The sequence below is a fragment of the Gobio gobio genome (assembly GCF_949357685.1).
Source record: "Gobio gobio genome assembly, chromosome: 6".
Classification (NCBI taxonomy): Eukaryota; Metazoa; Chordata; class Actinopteri; order Cypriniformes; family Gobionidae; genus Gobio; species Gobio gobio.
The window spans coordinates 13,479,529-13,500,563 of record NC_137102.1 but is presented as its reverse complement, the minus strand read 5'-3'; the positions used below and the strand labels follow the sequence as shown (position 1 = coordinate 13,500,563).

Sequence of the window (21,035 nt, the reverse complement as noted above, 5' to 3'; positions counted from 1 at the left end):
GATTGGTTAGCACGGAGAAATATGCTCCGCCCACATTGATCACTCGTTACCCTGCAAGCCTGTAGTGCTCCAGTCAGAAATTGAAGCTTTCGCGCCTCGATCGCCCCCCGGTGGCCGGTCCCAGTATAGCTCCTAAACCCCGCCTCTCCATGTATTTCAATGGGCGCGAGACACACTAAACTATTTAATTACACTTCAAATAATTGTTTCCTAAAGATGGTTTCTGTCATTTTAGGCAGTTTTTATTACAATAATTTCATTTCAAGTGTTCGTTTTTTAAATAAGTTTAGTTTTAGTGAGTTATTTGATGCTATAAAAACGGGGGTGTGACGTCATGATTGACAGCTGAGATTGACGGCTTCTCTGAGTGAAGTTGTCACTGAGGCACTAACGGACTTTTTTCTGGATTTTTGTGAGGAGATTGGAGCTTTAGCTTTCATTTCTACACTTCCATAACTGTTTATTTCACACCAACATAATTAATTATTCTGCATCTGTGAGAGTGTGGGCGGGCTTTTGATAATCGCGCCTCTACTTCCTGTTCTCTACTGCGCAACTCCGGTCCCGAGATCGCTACTGCGCAGACTCGGTCCCAAGATGTCAGCGCCGTGAGCGGGCCTATGAAAGCTTCAACTTTGGTCAGCGGAAGTCAATGGAGTCGCGTCGTCCATATTTTTTTACAGTCTATGTTACCCTGCCTCGGTTTAGCCGGGGAAGTTCAGCTGTGCCTAAAAACTATCCGTCCTGTGAACGTTGTTAGAAAATTGATCTGATCAGCTCAAATGCAGCTCTCATGATCAGGGATTCAATATATTTCAGTCAATCTAAACGTAATGAGATAGTCATCTCTCTCTCTCGTTCTCATTTGTATTTTTTTAAACATAAAAATAAGATGACACATGCTGAAAAACATATTTTAGCAGCCTAAGGTGGTTTGCTGGTCTTAGCTGGTTATACTGGTCTCCCATTCTATTATAATGTATCAATAATAAAAAAAAATTAAAAAAAAATTAAAAAAAAAAAAATATATATATATATATATATATATATATATATATATAGATAGATGTACACACACAAACACAATGTAGGCCTATATAATCATAATCAACATTGTTTCTATATTAGTAGGCTATAAATGTATGATGCCATGCACCATTAAACACTTTAAACACTGCAAATGGACCTTTTTGTGATATGCTGCTTCAGATGCATCTTTGGTGCAATAATGCAAAGGCATAAGAAAGAGAACGATTTTAAACCATTAATGTGAACGAGATGAGGCTGTATCTGTCCAGAAATGACAGAACTATATGTCCTGAGAGTGAAACGAGGCAGGGCAGACAGACAGCCTGAAGGCAGAGATTGATGAGCAGCTATTATCTGCAGTTAGTGCTCTATAGCAAACTCCTCTTTCCTGTTGCTAGAATTGATCCATTTGAGTATTTCTGTTTGGCCGACTGCTCAGTTCTCTGCTGCAGACATACAAAATGACATGATGCAATGCAAAAGAATGAGGCCATGATTGGTTATCAAGATATTTTGGGTACATTTTAGAGAGAACTTGGCATCAGCAAAATTCAGCTGTGCAAAGAGTAACAATAAAATATTATTTGTGCCAAGCTTAGCACAAAACCATATTAATGTCACATTATACAGTATAAGCCAAGCTTTTTTTTATATACATTTCCTGCTTTGTGTGTCTCCACTCTGCCCCCTTGTGACCTGATATACACTTTTGTTCAAAAGTATGACGTTGGCGTCAGTAATATTTTTGAGAAGGGTCTGAATGCAGAGCCGCAGAGCCACAGTTTTACCCCAACTACAGTTTTACCCCACAGTAGTTTTGCCTGCGCATACGCATTTTGTTGTGAGAGTTTTATAATCATTGAGATGCATGTTAGCACTGGAAGGGGATCATTTCATGATTTACCACATTCTAGTATGATTTACCATGATTCTAGCGTGGTTTACCATAGTTAACCATGATTTACCACATTCTAGCATGATTTACCATAGTTTCCATGATTTACCTACCATGATTTAGTATAGTTTACCATGATTTACCATAGTTTACCATGATATACCACATTCTAACATGATTTACCATAGTTTCCATGATTTACCACATTCATGATTCACCACATTTACGATTTACCACATTCTAGCATGATTTACCACATTCTAGCATAATTTACCATAGTTTACCATGATTTACCACATTCACGATTGACCACGCTCTAGCTAGATTTACCATAGTTTACCCAGATTTAGTATAGTTTACCATGATTTACCACATTCTAGCATTATTTACCATGTTTCTAGCATGATTTACCACATTCTAGCACGATTTACCATAGTTTACCATGATTTACCACATTCATTATTAGCCACATTCACGATTTACCACATTCTAGAATGATTTATCGTAGTTTACCATGATTTACCACATTCTAGCATGATTTATCCTAGTTTCCATGATTTATCGTAGTTTACCATGATTTACCACATTCACGATTTACCACATTCTAGCATGATTTACCATAGTTTCCATGATTTACCATAGTTTACCATAATTTGCCACATTCACGATTTCCCACGCTCTAGCATGATTTACCATGTTTCTAGCATGATTTACCATAGTTTACCATGATTTACCATAGTTTCCATGATTTACCATAGTTTACCACGATTTACCACGTTCTAGCATGATTTACCATGATTTCCTATATTCACGATTAACCACGTTCTAGCATGATTTACCATAGTTTACCATGATTTAACACGTTCTAGCATGATTTACCATGTTTCTAGCATGATTTACCATAGTTTCTAAGATTTACCATAGTTTCCATGATTTACCATAGTTTACCATGGTATACCACATTCACGATTAACCACGTTCTAGCATGATTTACCATAGTTTACCATGATTTAACACGTTCTAGCATGATTTACCATGTTTCTAGCATGATTTACCATAGTTTCTAAGATTTACCATAGTTTCTAAGATTTACCATAGTTTCCATGATTTACCATAGTTTACCATGGTATACCACATTCACGATTGACCACGTTCTAGCATGATTTACCATAGTTTACCATGATTTACCACATGATTTACCATGATTTCCTACATTCACGATTGACCACGTTCTAGCATGATTTACCATAGTTTACCATGATTTAACACGTTCTAGCATGATTTACCATGTTTCTAGCATGATTTACCATAGTTTCTAAGATTTACCATAGTTTCCATGATTTACCACATGATTTACCATGATTTCCTACATTCACGATTAACCACGTTCTAGCATGATTTACCATAGTTTACCATGATTTAACACGTTCTAGCATGATTTACCATGTTTCTAGCATGATTTACCATAGTTTCTAAGATTTACCATAGTTTCTAAGATTTACCATAGTTTCCATGATTTACCATAGTTTACCATGGTATACCACATTCACGATTGACCACGTTCTAGCATGATTTACCATAGTTTACCATGATTTACCACATGATTTACCATGATTTCCTACATTCACGATTAACCACGTTCTAGCATGATTTACCATAGTTTACCATGATTTAACACGTTCTAGCATGATTTACCATGTTTCTAGCATGATTTACCATAGTTTCTAAGATTTACCATAGTTTCCATGATTTACCATAGTTTACCATGGTATACCACATTCACGATTGACCACGTTCTAGCATGATTTACCATAGTTTACCATGATTTACCACATGATTTACCATGATTTCCTACATTCACGATTGACCACGTTCTAGCATGATTTACCATAGTTTACCATGATTTAACACGTTCTAGCATGATTTACCATGTTTCTAGCATGATTTACCATAGTTTCTAAGATTTACCATAGTTTCCATGATTTACCATAGTTTACCATGGTATACCACATTCACGATTGACCACGTTCTAGCATGATTTACCATAGTTTACCATGATTTACCACATGATTTACCATGATTTCCTACATTCACGATTAACCACGTTCTAGCATGATTTACCATAGTTTACCATGATTTAACACGTTCTAGCATGATTTACCATGTTTCTAGCATGATTTACCATAGTTTCTAAGATTTACCATAGTTTCTAAGATTTACCATAGTTTCCATGATTTACCATAGTTTACCATGGTATACCACATTCACGATTGACCACGTTCTAGCATGATTTACCATAGTTTACCATGATTTACCACATGATTTACCATGATTTCCTACATTCACGATTAACCACGTTCTAGCATGATTTACCATAGTTTACCATGATTTAACACGTTCTAGCATGATTTACCATGTTTCTAGCATGATTTACCATAGTTTCTAAGATTTACCATAGTTTCCATGATTTACCATAGTTTACCATGGTATACCACATTCACGATTGACCACGTTCTAGCATGATTTACCATAGTTTACCATGATTTACCACATGATTTACCATGTTTATAGTATGAATTACAACGATTTACCACGTTCTAGCATGATTTAGTCAAAATAAATAATAACTAAATATTTTTTGCCCAGGCAAAACTGCTGGGGTGAAACTGTGGCTCTGCAGACAGATATAATTGATATTTTTCTTTAAAAAAAATACGAATACCCTAGTACTTTTATTCAGCAAGGATGCATTAAACAATCAAACGTGGCAGTGGAGACATTTATAATGTTACAAAATATTTCTGTCAAATAAAATTCTGTTTTTTTTTTTTTTCAACCAAAAAATCCTGGAAAAAAATGCATGTTTCCACAAAAATATTCAGCAGATTAGAATGATTCCTGAAGGATCATGTGACACTGAAGACTGACGTAATGATGCTGTAAATTCAGCTTTGCCAGCACAGGAATAAACTACATTTTAAATTGTAATAATATTTCACATTATTACTGACTAATGTAATTTTGATCAGATAAGTGCAGTCTTGTGAGCATGAGAGACTTCCAAAAATATTACAAATCTTACAGACCCCAAACATTTGAACAGGAGTGTACATAGTCTCATTTGCCCTTGAAGACACGGCAGGTCCATTAAATCTTTATTTTCCTCCAACAATTCCTGTGTGTTGTTTCTAAACCCGCCACAACTTAAAGAAAGACCAGCCATACTTATAAAACAAAACATTTATTCACTGAGCACCATTCAAATATGAAAAAAGAAAGGGGGAGGGGTCTCACTATCATTGTTTCATACGCCTCTGACTTCTAGAAGATAAACAATGTTTGTTATTTTCTAGTTCGTCTTTCTAAATATGTTATAGAAAGATTAAACACAGTGAAGAGTTATAATGTGGTTGTGGCCACTGTCAACTTTTGAAATCGATGCCTATTTAAGTATGTACTTGGCACTGGGTTTTAGTTTTATGTGCTTTTACATTATAAATTAGACATATTGCCTCTTTTAAATACTAGTTTAAATGCAAGTTCACAGAAAGAAGCTTCATGGGTGTGATAAAGAAAAACCTCTAACCAAAAAACACCCAAGAAATTATTAATACAGTGCATTTAAACAACTTCCAAAACTCTGTGGTTTGATTATATCCAAATACTGTAGCTAAATATTGGTATTTAATCGGATTAAAAGAAAGGATCTTGTGTCTATCGATGTTTGTGGTTTTAAATTTGTTGTTAGTATTATACACACACACACACACACAAAACTCTGTATTAGTCAATGTAAGGAGGGACTAAGACCATCTGAGAAGACACGGTAATGCAGTGAATTCAAACAATGGATCTACACTTGCTTGATGTCTGTCTGAGGTATTCTTTGGTATTCTAATAGTAGAATAAAAGTCGGTGGGTCGTCGATTGAACAATATCAGTGGGTGATTTATACATATTTACATCATGCTCAGAGAAGAACTTAAACATGATTGCAGTGCCATTTTCCCTGGCTTGTTACTTCTCACAGGAGCTCTCTCCCAAAAGATAACAAAAAGAGTAGATTGGATATTTCCCCCAGCAGTCCAGCTACTGCTGCTCCCTACATCTGCATTACTTTACTTTAAAATGGTCAGCTTTCTAGTTCCTTCCAGGGTCCTGGATGTAGCTGTTCTCAATGCAAAGCACAATAAAGTGGTTTGAGCAGCTACGTGTGTGCTGCCCGAGCAATCTGCCGGTCTGCAGAAGAGATGCCTGTCCGGTCACTGCCATGTCGCCGGTCCGCCATGCCTCACAGTAGTTAGTTGTCATTCGGATGCCCACTGTACTCGAGCCGTGCCACACCAGTTTCTGAGGCCTTGAGTCATAGTAACATGTACAATTTATTAATGTTTGTTGATAATATATGAAATAATATGCATTTAGACAACTTGAAATGTTATTTAGACATTACGTCGCCATATTTTACAGAATATATCCTTTTTTATCATACAAAACGTGCTGCTACTTCTATTCCAAAGCAACTTACACAATGCAATGAACATCAAGTACGCAAAGTGCACCTATTTGGATGCCGGCTATTATGTTTGATATTTGGATGCCGAATGAGAGAGGTGTTTGCGCCCAAATTTATTTGTATAGCGCATTTATCATATGCAAATAGTATCAGTTTCGCTTTAAATAAATACGTTTTTAATAAATAATGTTTATAATGAATGCACTTACAATTTAAGTTTTGGGTTACACTTTAGACATTCTACTAATGGCTTGTTTCCACTGAGAGGTACGGTTCGGTATGCATTTATTTGCGTTTCCACTGTCAAAAGTTGTGACTGGTACCAAAATGCCGAACCGCAGTGTACCACTTTTTCCAGTACCCTTCCGTCGGGGTACCTAGCACAGTGGTACGGTACTAAAGGGTGGAGCTAGACTCACTGCAGAACACTCATTGGTTGACAGAGAATCGTCACTTGCGCGTGCGACAGGGGGATCGAACTGCCTTTCCCTGTATTTCTCGGCTGTGTTTTTCCTTGCAGACTGCAGCCTTTTATCAAACAAAGCTTGTCTCCTCCTTGTTATAAACAGCCACATGCCGAGAAGCAAGAACATGATCTGCTGTAAGGCCTCCATCGTTCTTCTTCGCGCGCACGAATGACGTCAACCGATGCTTTCCGTCATACACCACGCCTATCAAAAAGGGTACTGTTGAAAATGGAAACGCTCGCCGAATTCATGGTTTACCGAACCGTACCGTACTGTACCGCTCAGTGGAAACGAGCCATTACTATAAGTAACTTTGCAACTATTTTCCTAACAGCTCGCGCCAAGGTAAACCCTCTTTTGGCGTTAAAAAACTACGGTAAGGATTTACTAAAAACACGCAGTGAAAAATTAACGCTAAAAAGGCGCGGGTACAGTTATTTTTGCGGCTGACCTTATGCAGCATTTCCCTTTCAGACTCCAAATTTATGGGAGGTGAGTATTTAAATGAATCATGCAATGTGATTTACTAAGGTTTGTGCTTGTCAATTTACTGGTGTTTGCGCCTTTATTTACAGCCCCAAAAAAACACATCTTAAACCAGACTCTAACTGGTAGATTGCGTTGGTTATTATGGAAACGATCCGGCTGCGTCTGTGTGCTTTAATTTGTGTGTTGATCACGTGCAGAACTTTCCACTCCCATCTGCGCTTTTATGGAATTGCACTCTCACGCTAATTTGCCCTGTTTAGCGTTATGAATCAGTGAGTCGATTCAGCAGTTTGGATCGCCAAAGTCACGTATTTCATCAGTTTGACACGCGATCCGAATCATGATTCGACTCGCTGATTCATAACGCTTCGAAGCTTCATGATGCATTGTTTTGAAATCGGTCATCACTATATAAGTCGTTATTTAGTTTTTTTTTGCGCACAAAAACTATTGTGCCAATGGAGGCCTTTCCGGGCCATCGGATTTCAGCTAAAATATCTTCATTTGTGTTCCGAAGATGAACGGAGGTCTTATGGGTGTCGAACGACATGAGGGTAAGTAATTAATGACAGAATTTTCAATTTTGGTTGAACTAACCCTTTTAATAAAGAAACTAAACGAAATAACTACTTTGACATAAAAAAAAAAACTGAACTATTTTAATTGCTGCAACAATGTGTAATGGGGAAAAAACACGGGCTCCAGTCGGGCCGGGCTAGGGCCTCAGCGTCTCAGGCCAAGGCTGGGCTAGGGCCTAGATTTGAGGCCTGTGCAGGGCTCTTTTTTGGGGGACCATCAAAATAAAGAGATATTACGCAGGCAATCTACTAATACTCTGGTAGTTTACATGTAGTTGCAAAGTTACTTATAGTTAGTATTTCGAAAGTGGACTTATAAAGTGTTTGTTTTATACTTTTATTTTTCATTCAGTGTTTATATTGTCGTAATATTTGTTTTATTTACCGGTATTTTACATTATTTCTGAATGTAATAATAAAATGTGACTAGCAATTTATACAGAATTTTTTTTTCTCAACAGTGCAATTTTATTTGATGGATTTTATCAAAAGTTGCCTATCTCAATTGCCTATCTCAATTCGTGCGGCCGAGTCTGTAGCCATTTTCAAAAAACGTCTAAAGACACATCTTTTCCAGCAACACCTGACCGATCGAGAATAGCACTTATCATTCTATTCATTGTCTGTCTGTCTAATTTATAAAAAAAAAAAAAAAAAAAAAAAAAATTTGTATACTTCTGTGCTAGACTAACTGAGACTTGTTACAGCACTTACATATTGCTGATATTGTTGCCCTTCGACTGCTCTAGCTGCTTCTATTGCCCCCCTTTGTAAGTCGCTTTGGATAAAAGCGTCTGCTAAATGACTAAATGTAAATGTAAATGTAAGTATGACCCCCCCCCCCCCCAACAAGGGTTTAATTTTGGTTTGAACATTGAAGGGGGGTTGAAATGTTTGTACAATTTGTACAGCTTATAAAAGTTCAGAATGTGTGATGTATATAATTAATGAATAGCCTGATTCTATGTTTTGGTGTGAGAAGTTGAGAAGTGCCGGTGCGCAAGAAAATGTGAGGGTACACTACAGATTAAAATACAGCCCACTTCAAGCACTGCCTAATACATTTAGTATTGTAAAATATAGACCATTATTATATAAACTGTTAGAATTCAGTTTACATGTCTAATAAATTAAAAAGGAAAAAGCTGTTTACCAAGCCTGATCTGTCAAGACATTTCGTCCATCAAAGGAGTAAATCGGAGTAAGTGGATCAAAAACAGCCCCGTTGCCGGAGAACATAGCCATCCAGCTGCCGAAGAGCACTTCTCCCTATTGAGGATGCACAAGAAGCTTAATTTAGGCAAACTACATGTAATGAGAACACATTGATCAAAACCTCTTGATCGCAATCTATCCTGCAAATATACTCCTTTACATACTCTGAGGTTCACCACTGGCAAGTTTAAGCGGTCCCCTTTCTTGACGATGGAGGAGAGGTCTTGTAGGTGAGAGGAGAGGAAGGCTCTGTAAGTTGATGTCAGGCCCCTGGCACGGGCTTGCTGGTAACACTGATAATCTGCCCCTCGGATTCCGCGCATGTCCCCTGAGAATGGGGCATTGAGTGCCACCAGGTGCAACTGAGAAGTTCAAAGGTCAGAGGTCATGTCAAAGTGCACTCCTTTTCACATCAATCGTTAATAAATGCAACAAGTTTTAGCAATCCTTACCGCGGGCATCGAGTGTGCAGTGTGTGGAAGAACATTGTGGTCTGGCAGGGAGCTCTTTAACTCCTGCAAATTGACATTAGATGTTCACATCAGGCACCATATATAACATTATTACTGATATGAACATCTGATTCCAGAATATTTTAACATTTCTCTTGGTATGATAAATGGTAGTAGACTAGCAATGATTCTAAAGCCATACTAGGGATATCGGTACCATATCGGTCATCGTTTGATATTAGATATTTTATCATTTAACAGTATGATACTGGATATTTAATTTTTCATGCTTAAAAGTTCTCCTATTTTTACATTAATATTACCTTTGCCATAATCTAATACTCACTTACATTTAACATCTAAAAGTAAATTCACTAACATTGTTAAAAGTAATCTTTAGCAAATCTCAAATAGTGTGTTAACTAAAACTAATTTAAATAAATTTGAAATAATTTGAATTAAAAACATTAAAATGTTTAATGAAAATGAGATGTGTTGCCTTGGCAACTACTGAAATAAATAAGTTTAGGTTGAAGTACTAAAATGACTAGAACTATAACTGAAAAAAAAAAAAATTCAAGCTAAATAGAAATATTAAAAATAAGTGATAAAACCAAAAAACAAATTTCACATGACCCAAATCACTAAAACTTCAACTAAAATTGAAATAACTGAAAATATAAAAAGTAAGAGCTTATTCAAAATAATAATAAATACTATAGTAGATATTAAAATAACACTGATCCCAAAATTAATATCCATTTCTCAAACTGTACATTATAATGTTGTGATGCCTAAATTCACTTGTAACATTTATTTATTGCAATTTTTATTTTTATTTATTTAGACAAAACGGCATAGAATTTTAATATCAGCTGTGAATGGGTTATCCCTAACATGGAAAAAAATCAGTTTATTAGAATCGCCCACCATTTTCATATCTGTGCATCCCCAGAATACTGCATATGTATGACGCACCTGGCTGTGAAGTCTGGGTACACTGCGGTCGCTGGGTCTGCTCAGGCCTTGTGACAAAGCAGATGAGGAACTGTCTTGGGGAACTTGGATGAGCTCTCCTAGCTAAAAACACAGTTACACATGAGAAAACATTAGAATAAGGACAACAAAGACATTTTTCCATGTTTACGTTTGATATGAAGGGAAATGTGAAAATAAGTAGATACCTCAACTTTCCTCCAGCCCCCTCGTACCCTGATGTACAGTTCACTCTTGTCTGTAACATATCCCAGTATTCCTTCTGCAGCTTGATTGGTCCCTCTCATCAAGGTCTGACTGTTTTTATATGTTTTCACCTGCAAGTAAGCAGTCATAATAAAGTAAGCAGTCAGAATCCAGACAAACACCAAAAAAATCAAGATACATTTAATCTTTTATGATTTTTCGCCCCTACAACAGAGTTCTATACCATCTGACTTACAGGGTTTCCATGGCCAGGGGCACCGGGTGGCCCTGAAGGACCTGGAGGTCCAGGGAGACTCGCAGCTGAGGCAGAAACAAGTAAAGCAGAAGTTTGATGCCTGAGTAAGTTGCTTTGATAAAGTCACTCAAAATAATGTAGGAGAGAAATCTGTTTAAAAATGCGCTCATGCTAGTCGTCAAAAAAAGTTTGGAAAAGTTCAATATTTAACCTCTTAAACTCTGCGGACCCTGTACTGGGAGATCTGACCTCATATGACCTCATATAACCATTTGAAAGCTAAAGGCCGTTATATACTCAGCAAGAACAGAGAAAAAAGTTCTTGCTCCCAAGGCTGCGAGTTCTCGACACATCAGCTGAGCAGAACTTTCTTCTTGTGGGTGTTTTAGAACTATTGTGTGATTGGTCAGAAATTTAAAGTGGGCGGGGTTAATGCAGTGAAACGGAAATGTTCGGCACCTACTTTTCTCGTGAGGTATGGAATGTCATGGCCAGAACGAACTTTGTTTTTGTTCTTTCTACTCGAGAAAACGAATACATTTCTTTGTTCTTTGTACCAAGCTTTTTTGTACCAAACTTTGTACAAAGCTTGAGTATGTACCAAGCTTTAGAGTCTCTACTTTCTGGAGACATGCATCACTTTGGCCTAACCCTAACCTGACCCGAACCCTAACCTGACCCTATTTACACTAAATTACTCTGGCACCATTTCCACTTTGATTTGGCCTACACTGTAAAAAAAAAGGTCTCCAATTGAACATTTTCTAGTGAGCGATCACATCTAAATTTTTCAGTTGGTCAAATTGAATCTCTGCGAATTGATGCAATTTAATTCAATTAAAATTCAAGAAATTCGATTTGGCCAACTGAAAATTTTAGATGTGATCGCTCACTAGAACATTTTCAATTGGAGACCTGATTTTTTTTTTGTGTACCCAAATTGAAAAGCTTCCTATACCCACATACAGTGGTCTAAATACACAATTTTGGTGTCATTTTACAGGAAACCCTTTGAAGTTACATAAACCACTGCTAAAAGTGATAAAGATGTAAGTATATGTTGTCTGAGCTGTAATGCCCCCACCCCCCACCCACTGTATGAGTTTAAGGGAAGCTTTTCAATTTGGGTAGGCCAAATCCAGACAGAAATCCAAAAAATGGTCCCAAAGCATAAGAGGTTAAAGTCATGATAAAGTATCTGTTGTCACCTGAGCCATGTGCTGACAGGGTACCTGGTGGCCCAGGTGGTCCTGGTGGCCCTTGTGGTCCTGGCCTTCCATAACCAGGAAGTCCTGGCTGGCCTGGGGCACCAGTGTCCCCGGGAGGGCCAACAATAGAATCTCCTTTCGGTCCCTAAAATGCAAAAAATAACAGTGCCATACCGTATTAGGGCTGGTATGAGAAAAAAATACACATAACTAAATAATAACTTAAAATGAACAGACTTAATTCATATTTTTGTTTAAATTCAAAAGACCTAGTTGAATAGTGAGATTCATTTTGAATTGATTAGTTATAGTAGACTTACCACAAGGCCTGCTCTCCCAGGGAGCCCTGGAGAGCCTGGAAAACCTGGATCTCCTTTCTCTCCCTTTTGTCCTTTGTAGCCATTATCCCCTTTAGCACCCTTAGAGACACATACTCAAAATCATACATACATATATACATACTCAAAAACAACAATGATGGCAATCACTTCATGAACAAGCACTTTTTTTTTTTTTTTTATGTATATATTTAAACATTTTTACATTAATCCTTGGGTGTCCCTGGACTCCAGTTTGAAAACCCCTGACCCATCTTACACTCAAGGGTTTGTGCAAAATGTTGTCAATTTTAAGTATTAAGTATGCTTCTATATGCTAAAAAATATATGTGAGATATTGAACAAGTTCTTACCACATAATCATGAGGTACTGTGAAGAAAAAAAACAAAGATCAATTCAACAGATTGTCAGTAGTCAAAAATGGTTGATGTCTAGTCAAAAAGCGTTGGCGTCTAGTCATTGGACTGTCTGCCAGTCAATGTGTGCTATACAGAGCATGTGAGCGCTTTTCTAAAGATTGCACTCAGCTCATGGCCACTCGCTCAACCCAGAATGCCCTTTGTGAAATGCTGGGTTGAGAATCTGTGAAATTATCAATAGGTCTAATGTTATGGAGTTTAAATATAGTTTTAATGAGGTTGTGAACCTTATACATAAATGCAGACTAAACATCAAAGTTAAGAACGAAGAAGGAGAAGAAGTTGAAAGGGAGAAGAAACTGAGTTAGCAAAGATTAAAGTAAGTTCTTTTTTGTTCTTTGCTTGGGGGTAAAAAGAAGTTTGAAATAACTTTGCACCGGTATACCTTTAGTGAACTGCTAAGAGTGGCGTTTAGATGAACATGTAAATATGTGCTGTGTGCTTTCCACTCAATAACAAAGTAAACACAACAGAAATGCCAGTGGTGAGAAAACAGCAGTAAAGCATCTGATCATGTGGATGTTGATGTGGATTATGTTTACACAAGCTCTGCAGTTCAGCACTCCAGTCACATCACGTCACGTTTAGTTATACCACTTTATACTAAATATTGCTTTAAAGCCACAAATATCATAACTGTTATCTATAGGTCTACTACTATCTACTGTAATTGAGACATTTATTCAAGACATTCATTGCAAACAGAGAGACATATAGTACAAAGAAATTTCATGTCTGACCGGGATTTGAGTGAGCAACGTTTTACCCAAGTGGTGCTCACTGCAGAGACAAATCCTCTATGGACGACTAATGGGTGGAGGGATAAAGTTATGGGTAAGGTTAGGGTGTGGTTGGATATTCTAGCTCCACCCATTAGGCCCTGGACTTTACACTCGCCCCATGGCTCTGCAGTGAGCAGCCTCTCACAAGTCCTGAAAAGTGAAGCCAAAGCATTTTGATCAAAAAAAAAATCCATTAACATTTTTTTTTTTCCAAAGATGGTCATTTTAGGTAGTTCTCATCAAGAAGATGTGTTCAAATGTCTGTTTTCCCAATAAGTTTGGTTTTAAATTGGTTTGTTGATGCTATAAAAACATGATTGACATCTGATTGAGTCTGCTGGAGCAGGATTATGGGAGGGATCTTGATACCGCAGCTCCACCTGAGGATCACTACTGTGCAGACTCGGGTTTTGAACGACGCAATCAGAAAGGACCGTTACTGGGATATTTTGGATTCATATGTCTACAGTGGAAGGAAGTGGAGAAATGCTGTCCATCTTTTTTTACAGGTATGACGTCACTTTGTAGGCCAACCGGCAGATATCACACTGGTTCCCTCATCAAAAACCCAATAGGACTTTTCCATAGGCTTTTGGATTATCGCAAAAAAACAAGCTCTGGGATCAACACAAGTTTATGATACTTACACGTTTTGTCCATCAAGTTTATTTTCACAGATGAACACCACTTTTAGGAATTTTGAAGCCTAAATGCAGTCGCCAGAAGTAAAAAAGCTAAACGAACTACACCACAGTCGCTCGACTTCAACGTCACCATCACTAAGCTTCCCACAACTCTTTCAGCTATTATCTTAAAACATTTTCCCAGAACGTTTGGTTTAGACTAGTTTATAAGAGCATAATAATAAGCATAACAAGGCTGTAAAAGCAGACTGTAGCTGCGTCTCATTTAATTTAATTTCGAAGGCTGCTTCCTCCGGAGAACACATCCTATGAAGGATGCGGTATATGGAGTGTCCTTAATCAGAATTAAACGAGACGTCCTTTGTAGGACACACACAGGCAGGAAGTATCACGTTGCTATGCCAACACGTTCACAGCGTCGTTGCGCTCTCACACCAGTTATAGGAATGAAAATTATTTATAACTCGAAAATGACTATGAAATGTTTCTTGCCTTGACAGCAAAGTCCTGTTCTAAACGTTTAAAAATCACTAAACACACAAACTATTTGAGGTAATACAGCTTAAAAACTAAAACAAGCTTGTAACTACTTAAGTTTAAACACCACAGCTTCGCTTGCATGGATATCTGCCGCCGCAAAGAATTGTGGGTTATCTGTAGCAGTGAAGGATACACCTCATGCACACTCTGAATTCCTGTGAAAGAAGGGCCCATTTGAAGGTCGCATTCGGGGTGTCCTACTTACTTTTCTGAAATGAGACCGCCTTGATGACACATGCAGCCTTTGAATGAGACCTCTGGAGGACGCAGCCTTTCGAAATGAGACACGGCTTATGTTTACCTGCTCGGCATGATGATGTTTAATCTCCTCGACGGCCTGTAGTCACATTTAGCCACTTGTTAGCAACTGCCTTTTTCAAGACACATAACCGATTTAAAAAATATCACGAGTGGGGTATAGTTTTTTTTTTTATTATGTCGTAGAGTAAAATGTGAAAGTGTCTTGTGTTCACCACAGACCTTATTTCAGCCATTTAATCACAATCCCATAAAAAAAAAAAAAGAGACTTCGGGATAATGGAACTGGAAAGGCTAAAATGCTAACTCGCTTCAGCGTTTTGGCCTACAAAATGATGTCATACCTGCACCACTCTATTCGACTACTTATACTACACCCTAAAAATATGTACTATTTTTGTGAAGGAAAAAGTACAAACTTTTGAGTGTGTAGCAGAAGAGTTGGCAAGCTTTGGGACATACTACTTCATCATAACTGCATCTTTAATGGTGAGCTATGTTGCTTAGTTACATGCATCCTGTCACCGTTTAAACTGTCCAGTCCATCATCTTGTCACAGTTAAAATCCTCCATAATGCATTTAAAAGTTAATGACCAAACGTATCTTTACAAAAGTTCACAATGCTGTTGCAGATTAAATATAATGTGGATAACAATGAATTAATATATTTTCATCAGAGGTGTCAAAAGTATTCACATTCATTAGTATTACAGAACATTCACATTCAGGTAGAAGTATAGTTACTAGGGTTTAAAAAGACTTCTGTAGAAGTTGAAGTAACAACTCAAGCTTTTTACTCATTTAAAAGTGTAAAAGTACTGGTTTCAAAACTACTTAAAGTATAAAAGTAAAAGTAATGTAAGGAAAGGAAAAAAATGCCATTAAGGACAAAAGCGTAGGCCGCACCACAGGGGCCTATAATGCACTACCCCACCTTTTTGTTTCTAAAGACCATAATGACTATAATGTTATATTAAAATATTAATTTGGGATGTAGGCTGCTTGTTTCAGCCGCATACATGCCAATTGAAAATTAACGCATTTTAGTACAATGCAAATACATTAAAGAACCATATACGTGTGTACTACTGAGCATTACGTGGTTTGTCATTTGGTCACGTGCAGGTGCGATGGATTGCGCACAAACCAATAGAGTGTCGGAATGGTATATGTTTATACTTCTCATCCTACCACAATCAAATTCACTCTATCCAGATGGTGCAATTTATCTGGGTAGGTTTTTTTTTTTTTTTTACGATGACAAGCCGGAATGAAAACAAGCTGAAATGAAATAGGAGTAACGAGGCTATTTTTAAAATGTAAGGAATAGAAAGTACAGATATTTACATGAAAATGTAAGGAGTAGAAGTAAAAAGTTGGCTGAAAAAGAATTAAGATATTTGTTCTTCGTTACTTGACACCTCTGATTTTCCTCAGGTTAGATACTGATTATTAATCACTCAAACCCCTTTATCTAAACCTCTCTACTTAACCATCGGACTCGCACACTCGCACACTCGTTTGTAGTTCTAATTGAATCCTCGTCCAACACACAATGGGTTGTGGACAATACTAGCCATTAAGAGTGTGCACGGATCTGCACTTCGGATTCTACAACCCCAAATCAGAAAAAGTTGGGACAGTATGGAAAACGCAAATAAATAAAAAAAGAAGTAATTTCTAAATTTACTTTGACTTGTATTTCATTGCAGACAATATGAACACAAAATATTTCATGTTTTGTCTGGTCAACTTCATGTCATTTATAAATATGCATCCTTTCCTGTCATTCAGACCTGCAACACATTTCAAAAAAAGTTGGGACAGGAGCAATTTAGGGCTAGTAATGAGGTAAAATGGTTAAATAATGATGTGATTTGAAACAGGTGATGTCAACGGGTGATTGTAATTATGATTTGGTACAAAAGCAGCATCCAAGAAAGGTCTAATCCTTTAGGAGCAAAGATGGGCCGAGGATCGCCAGTTTGCCAACAAATACGTGAGAAAATTATTGAAATGTTTAAAAACAATGTTCCTCAAAGAAAGATAGGAAGAGATTTGGATATTTCACATTCAACAGTGCATAACATTATTTAAAAGATTCAAGGAATCTGGAGGAATTTCAGTGCGTAAAGGACGAGGGCGCAAGCCTAAGCTGAACAACCGTGATCTCCGATCCCTCAGGCGGCACTGCATCAAGAATCGTCATTCATCTATAAGCGATATCACCCCATGGGCTCAGGACTACTTTGGTAAACCTTTGTCAAGTACCACAATACATAGTTACATCCACAAATGCCAGTTAAAACTGTACTGTGCCAAAAGGAAGCCCTATGTTAACAGTGTCCAGAAGCACCGTCGACTTCTCTGGGCTCGGAGGCATCTGGGATGGACCATCACACAGTGGAAATGTGTACTGTGGTCAGATTAATCAGTATTTCAGGTATTTTTTGGGAGGAATGGACGCAGTGTGCTCCGGACCAAAGAAGAAAAGGATCATCCAGACTGTTACCAGCAACAAGTCCAAAAGCCAGGGTCTGTCATGGTATGGGGTTGTGTCAGTGCCCTTGGCAAAGGTAACTTGCACTTCTGTGAAGGCACCATTAATGCTGAAAAGTACAAAGAGATTTTGGAGCATAATATGCTGCCTTCAAGAAGACATCTTTTCCAGGGACGTCCATGCATATTTCAACAAGACAATGCAAAACCACATTCTGCACACATTACAAAGTCCTGGCTGCGGAGGAAGAGGGTACGGGTACTTGACTGGCCTGCCTGCAGTCCCGACCTGTCTCCAATAGAGAATGTGTGGCGCATTTTAAAGCGCAAAATGCGACAACGAAGACCCGTACTGTTGCCCACCTTAAGACTTGTTTGCAGGAAGAATGGGAAAAAATTACACCTGAAACACTTCATCACTTGGTGTCTTCAGTCCCTAAACGTTTTTTAAGTGTTGTGAAAAGGAATGGCAACATTACAAAGTGGTAAATGCTTTACTGTCCCAACTTTTTTTGAAATGTGTTGCAGGTCTGAATGACAGGAAAAGTTGACCAGACAAAACATGAAATATTTTGTGTTCATATTGTCTGCAATGAAATACAAGTCAAAGTAAATTTAGAAATCACTTTTTTTTTTTTTTGCGTTTTCCATACTGTCCCAACTTTTTCTGATTTGGGGTTGTAACAGGAAAAAGTAGACCATCTAGGTATCTTTAATATACTAATTTCTACATATTACGATTTGGGACAAACTAATTCTCATTTCGAAATACTATTTAGGACTTGATTGTATGCGAGTTAGGATGCAGCATATGTTTTTACCGGTAAGCGTGAGGAGGCTAATGGTTAGGGAGGGTCTAATGGTTAAGTTATTTTACAAAACAAGACATTTTTATTATACCTGGAATTCCTGGCAACCCAGGATTTCCCACATCACCCTTCTCCCCTTTGACTCCAAATGACACTCTTCCATCACCTGTTTCAATGCAAAAAATATTTATTGGCATATGTATAGATATTTAACCTTTAAATCTCAAAAGTTTTTTAACTATTAAAAACAAATCGTTGAAAAGGATGCTACACATACCTTGTTGTGAATTGTTGTTGTTGACCTATAAGACATAACATTTTTTAATAAAATTAGAATTTTTTTGGGACAGAATAGAAATGATTATGAAAATATTGTCTGATATGAAACAATAAAAGGAATATGAACCCATGCCAGCTAATGTCAGCATATTCAGGAGTGAACTGTTTTGTTAGTGTGACATTTTAATATGTACACAGCACACCAGATCCTACCATGAATTCACAGCTGAGCCCAACAAATGTTAGAGCTCATGCAACATGCTTTAGTGAGCTTTAGTAGAGCACCTCAGATAAGATGAGATACTGGGTTAAAGGACCATGGAAAGACATTCCTGAATTTGTAAAGGACAGCATAAGGCAGGCATAATTCAGTTGACAAATATAGAAAAAAATCTATTGACTTAATTTTTTTTATTTAGATCTGTTTTGTACCTAAATTAAGCATGCTCCATGCTGTTTTTAAGACCATGAACCAAAGCACCTTAGAGAGTGGGCAGGGCTAGTGTATTAGGGGGAGGAGCCGGGCCAGAATGACATGCGCCACACCCAAATCCAAACCACCAATTGGAGAATTTCACTCATTAACTTACTGGTATTTTGCAGTGTGGTCTAGGAGGAACTGGGAAAACTGTCTTCAAGATTCAGAGCAGAATCATTTCATAACTTTTGTGAAAATTGCACATTTTAGGATAAACCACTCTGTGATGTTAAATTTAATTTCGATACGGTGCAAATCTGCTAAGGAGGATCAAACTTACTCCATTGAGGCCAATCACTCGTCCTGGTGGCCCTGGAGATCCAGGTGGACCAGGTGGACCCTTAAATACAGGTAAGTTGATATAATTAATTAGATTTAAAGATTTAAAACATAATGGAAGCAAATAAAAAAATTTAGCTTACAGGGGGACCACTAGCATCTCCCTTGTCCCCTTTCCTTCCAACCACTCCAGGCCGACCCTAAAAAAAAAATTCAGGGAGTGGAAATAAGCATTTAAGAGATGTAAAACTATGAATAAACAGATAAAAATGAATAAAACTAACTGGTCGACCAGGAATTCCATATCCTCCTTTTGGTCCCTGTGGTCCAATCGGCCCCTAAAGATCATTAAAAAAAACATATACATTCTTCTGTAGTATTATTTATTTACATATGATTGCTTTTAGTTTGGTGTGAGAGATGCATCTCACCATAATCCCAGGCTGTCCAGTGGGACCAATGTCTCCCTGCAAAGTACAACAACATCAACGTCAGACCATTGAGGAACAACAAAAAGATCAAGCTCAAAAGTAAATAATTTCAACCTTGATTCCTTTCGGTCCTCTGGGTCCTTTTAGGCCTGTTATTAGTGAGCCATCAGCAGCTATGGATATGCCTGGTTCCCCCTTTTCTCCCTTTCAGACAATACAATAAATTGATGGGAGAGTTTTTGCTTCAATTTGATACATCATGTCAATTTTGATCACATTTTAAACCCATACCTTTAGTCCTAGAGGTCCTTGAATACCAGGAAAACCAATTTCACCTTTTGGTCCCCTTGGGCCCTGAGCATGACAACATTCATGCAATTTATTTCCACCAGCATAATGTTTTATTTAAAAGCATTTTTTTAATGTAAAAACAGCAAAAATCGAAGTTACAGAGAGGAACTTCCAATGGAAGTGAATGGGGCCAATTTATAAATGTCAAAACACTCACTGTTTCAATAGCATAGCCACAATACATAAGTGATATGCGTTATAATAATTTTAATGTGTTAAGTTACATCCAGTTTTCATCAACATGACAACGTAACACTGTAAACCCTTTAAAAAAAAAAAAGATTTAAACAGATTTAAAACTCAAAGTCTGAACAGAAGAATCGCTATCAAATTTTTTAAGCTTCACATTTTTGCTTTTTAATATTCCAAAAATGGCCCCATTTACTGCCATTTTAGGTGCCTCTAATTAACCATAACCATAACATTTTAGGAAACCGAGGTAAATTGGCAAAATCATACAAAGATAGATCATTTGATAATACTGAAACAGGTAAATATATGCACTATGATGATGGATCAGTACATCTTAAGTAAAGTTTGTTGCTTGACCATTTAAAAAAAATTATTTTGCTTGGTTTAACCACAGCATCTGTATTTAAAATTAAAAAAATGGTCAAGCAAACTCCAATGGACCACTTA

At 37.4% G+C, this 21,035-nt stretch overlaps 1 protein-coding gene across 6 annotated transcripts in view; it reads right to left on the bottom strand.

The window, feature by feature from the left end:
- Window positions 1-4,638: 4,638 nt before the first annotated feature.
- col15a1b (collagen, type XV, alpha 1b) overlaps window positions 4,639-21,035 on the bottom strand; it is a gene marked incomplete at its 5' end in the record, with an annotated part of 77,069 nt that continues 60,672 nt past the window's right edge. For 2 of the 6 annotated variants that reach the window (XM_079818383.1, XM_079818380.1), the window contains 18 exons: window positions 4,639-6,281; window positions 9,128-9,243; window positions 9,354-9,551; window positions 9,642-9,704; window positions 10,620-10,721; window positions 10,826-10,954; window positions 11,080-11,144; window positions 12,288-12,432; window positions 12,608-12,720; window positions 18,670-18,744; window positions 18,856-18,880; window positions 19,448-19,489; window positions 19,616-19,675; window positions 19,758-19,814; window positions 19,899-19,952; window positions 20,046-20,081; window positions 20,160-20,249; window positions 20,337-20,399. In XM_079818383.1, the coding sequence (XP_079674509.1) occupies window positions 6,065-6,281; window positions 9,128-9,243; window positions 9,354-9,551; window positions 9,642-9,704; window positions 10,620-10,721; window positions 10,826-10,954; window positions 11,080-11,144; window positions 12,288-12,432; window positions 12,608-12,720; window positions 18,670-18,744; window positions 18,856-18,880; window positions 19,448-19,489; window positions 19,616-19,675; window positions 19,758-19,814; window positions 19,899-19,952; window positions 20,046-20,081; window positions 20,160-20,249; window positions 20,337-20,399 (1,650 nt within the window). In that variant the 3' untranslated portion in view covers window positions 4,639-6,064. The remainder of the gene's footprint in view (window positions 6,282-9,127; window positions 9,244-9,353; window positions 9,552-9,641; window positions 9,705-10,619; window positions 10,722-10,825; window positions 10,955-11,079; window positions 11,145-12,287; window positions 12,433-12,607; window positions 12,721-18,669; window positions 18,745-18,855; window positions 18,881-19,447; window positions 19,490-19,615; window positions 19,676-19,757; window positions 19,815-19,898; window positions 19,953-20,045; window positions 20,082-20,159; window positions 20,250-20,336; window positions 20,400-21,035) is intronic. The other 4 variants (XM_079818384.1, XM_079818381.1, XM_079818385.1 and 1 more) reach the window with 2 other exon arrangements.